Source organism: Oryza sativa, chromosome 5 (assembly GCF_034140825.1).
Source record: "Oryza sativa Japonica Group chromosome 5, ASM3414082v1".
Lineage (NCBI taxonomy): Eukaryota > Viridiplantae > Streptophyta > Magnoliopsida > Poales > Poaceae > Oryza > Oryza sativa.
Genome location: NC_089039.1, coordinates 4,481,696 through 4,483,832, shown reverse-complemented (window position 1 = coordinate 4,483,832; position 2,137 = coordinate 4,481,696). Strand labels below are relative to the sequence as shown.

Here is a 2,137-nt window from a genome sequence, read left to right as displayed (position 1 = left end):
AAATCTATATTGATGATATTGTTGTCAAATCGGATGGTATGGAGGGACATATAGTCGATTTGAGGTGAGCTTTTGAGAGGATGCGCCGGTATGGTTGGAAGATGAATCCACTTAAATGTGCTTTTGGTGTGTCGGCGGGAAAGTTCTTAGGGTTTATGGTGCATGAGAGAGGAGTTGAGATTGATCCTAAGAAGATAGAAAAGATTCGTGATTTCAAAGCGCCGACATGCAAGAAGGAGGTTCAAAAGTACTTGAGAAGCCGATAAAATCAATGCTTTTGTCCCTATACTTTACTTAAAAAAAAAGCCGATTTTACTTGGGAGGCAAAACAACAACAGGCGTTTGAGGGGTTGAAGAAGTATTTGTCTACTCCACCCGTGGTACGAGCGCCTAAAGCTGGAAAGCTGTTTTGGTTAGATGAGCGGCGTTTCTTTTCCCGTGTCCATGTCTAGCACCATGAAATCAACCGGGATGAAGAAATCCCGTATCTTGACCGGCACATCCTCCGCTATCCCTGTCGGGTAACGGACTGACGAATTAGCCAGCTGCAAGCGCATCGGTGTTGGTGCCAATACCATGAAGTTAAGCTTGTCAAAGACGTCATTAGGCATGACACTGACACTTGCTCCAAGATCACACAAAGCTTGGTGGAATTGCTGTGCTCCGATCGAGCAGGTGATCGTATGACACCCCGGATCTTTCTTCTTCTCTAGGAGCTTATGGAGTATGACGTGGCTGCACTGCTCTATCAGCTTCACCACCTCCGTTGTTGGGAGTGGTCTCTTGTTGTTGAGGATATCCTTGAGGTAACGTGCATATGTTGGCACTTGCATAGCATCCAACAACGACACATTGATGTGAATCTTCTGGATCACTTCAACAAAACGAGCGAACTGCTCTTCCACTGATGATTTCCTGTTCCTTTGAGGAAACAGCAGCAAATATGTGTCGCAGTACCCCTGCGGCACAGCCTTCTCTGGTTGAACCTCTTTGTCAGCCGAATTACCAGATGGCGCTTCCTTGTTGATACCGTTAGTCCCTGCAAGTTTAGGATATGGCAGATCACGAGTGGACTTACCTCCCCTCGTTGTGATCGCCTTGAGATTTTCAATGGAGGAGTCAGGCTGCCCCGGGAACCTCCTAGATTCATTTGTAGGTACTAATGCGGTCAATTGAGCTATCTGGGTTTCTATCATTTTATTAAAGCTCAGCTGGTTTTGGAAAGCAGAAGCGAAGCCATCTAGCTTAACATTAATGTTTTCTAAGACCTTGTCATTGGCAGCTAGCTTTTTGCTTAAAGCATCAGTGGTCTTAGCTTGCGCAAAAACGAGATCTTTCAAGGAAGGTTGGTTAGAGAAATTACCGTTGTTGTTGCCTCCTTGATAATATGGGCGTGGCTGGTTCCACCCCTGATCTCCTTGTGCACGGTACCCGTTGTTGTTATTGTTGCCCGTGTACATTGCCTCTTCATGGGTCTCTGGGCAGTCATTCCTGATGACCCGTGCTGTCGCAGACCTCACACGTGACGTGTGAGTCCAAGGCTTTGACGGTGCCTTGTGGCCTTTTGTCGTGGTCGTCCAATCTCTTCAAGAGGAGGTCCAGCTTGGCAGCAATCATTTTCGTCTCCTTGACGGTGTGCATGCCTCGCTGACGGGTTTGGAGTCGTTCCTCGCTCCAACCTATATTAGAGACCATCTTCTCTATTAAATCAACGGCTCCTCGAACCGTCTTAGAGAAGAAGGCTCCTCCAGCTGCCGCGTCCAGGTGGTCACGGGACATGGTAGTGAGTCCATTGTAAAAGTTCTGCAGGATCAGCCAGTCGTCCATCCCATGATGAGGACAGGCGGCCACATACTCCTGAAGTCGTTCCCATGCCTCAGGAATGGACTCGTCCCTTGTCTGCTAGAAACTTGAAATTCTCCCACGAAGGGCGTTGGTTTTGCCCATCGGAAAGAACTTCGAGAGGAATGCCGTAGAGCATCTGTCCTAGGTGTTGATAGTAGCACGGTTGGCATAAAATCTCTGCTTCACTTTCCCGAGGAGGGAAAACGGAAACAACCGCAGCCTGACGGCGTCTGGACTGACATCCTTCATGGTGTGCGTGCTGCAAATCTCTAGGAACTGCTGTAAATGAGCA

The 2,137-nt window shown here is 48.1% G+C and overlaps 1 protein-coding gene and 1 non-coding gene across 2 annotated transcripts; one reads left to right on the top strand and one right to left on the bottom strand.

Annotated features, from left to right (window-relative positions):
- Positions 1 to 413: 413 nt before the first annotated feature.
- Positions 414 to 1,460, bottom strand: LOC136356534 (uncharacterized). Its single transcript, XM_066310549.1, has one exon. It carries the CDS (start codon positions 1,458 to 1,460, stop codon positions 414 to 416), a length of 1,047 nt encoding a protein of 348 aa, XP_066166646.1.
- Positions 1,461 to 1,825: 365 nt separating this feature from the next.
- Positions 1,826 to 1,932, top strand: LOC112939128 (small nucleolar RNA R71). The gene has a single exon (XR_003242670.1). It is a non-coding gene; the product is annotated as a small nucleolar RNA R71 (small nucleolar RNA).
- Positions 1,933 to 2,137: the final 205 nt, after the last annotated feature.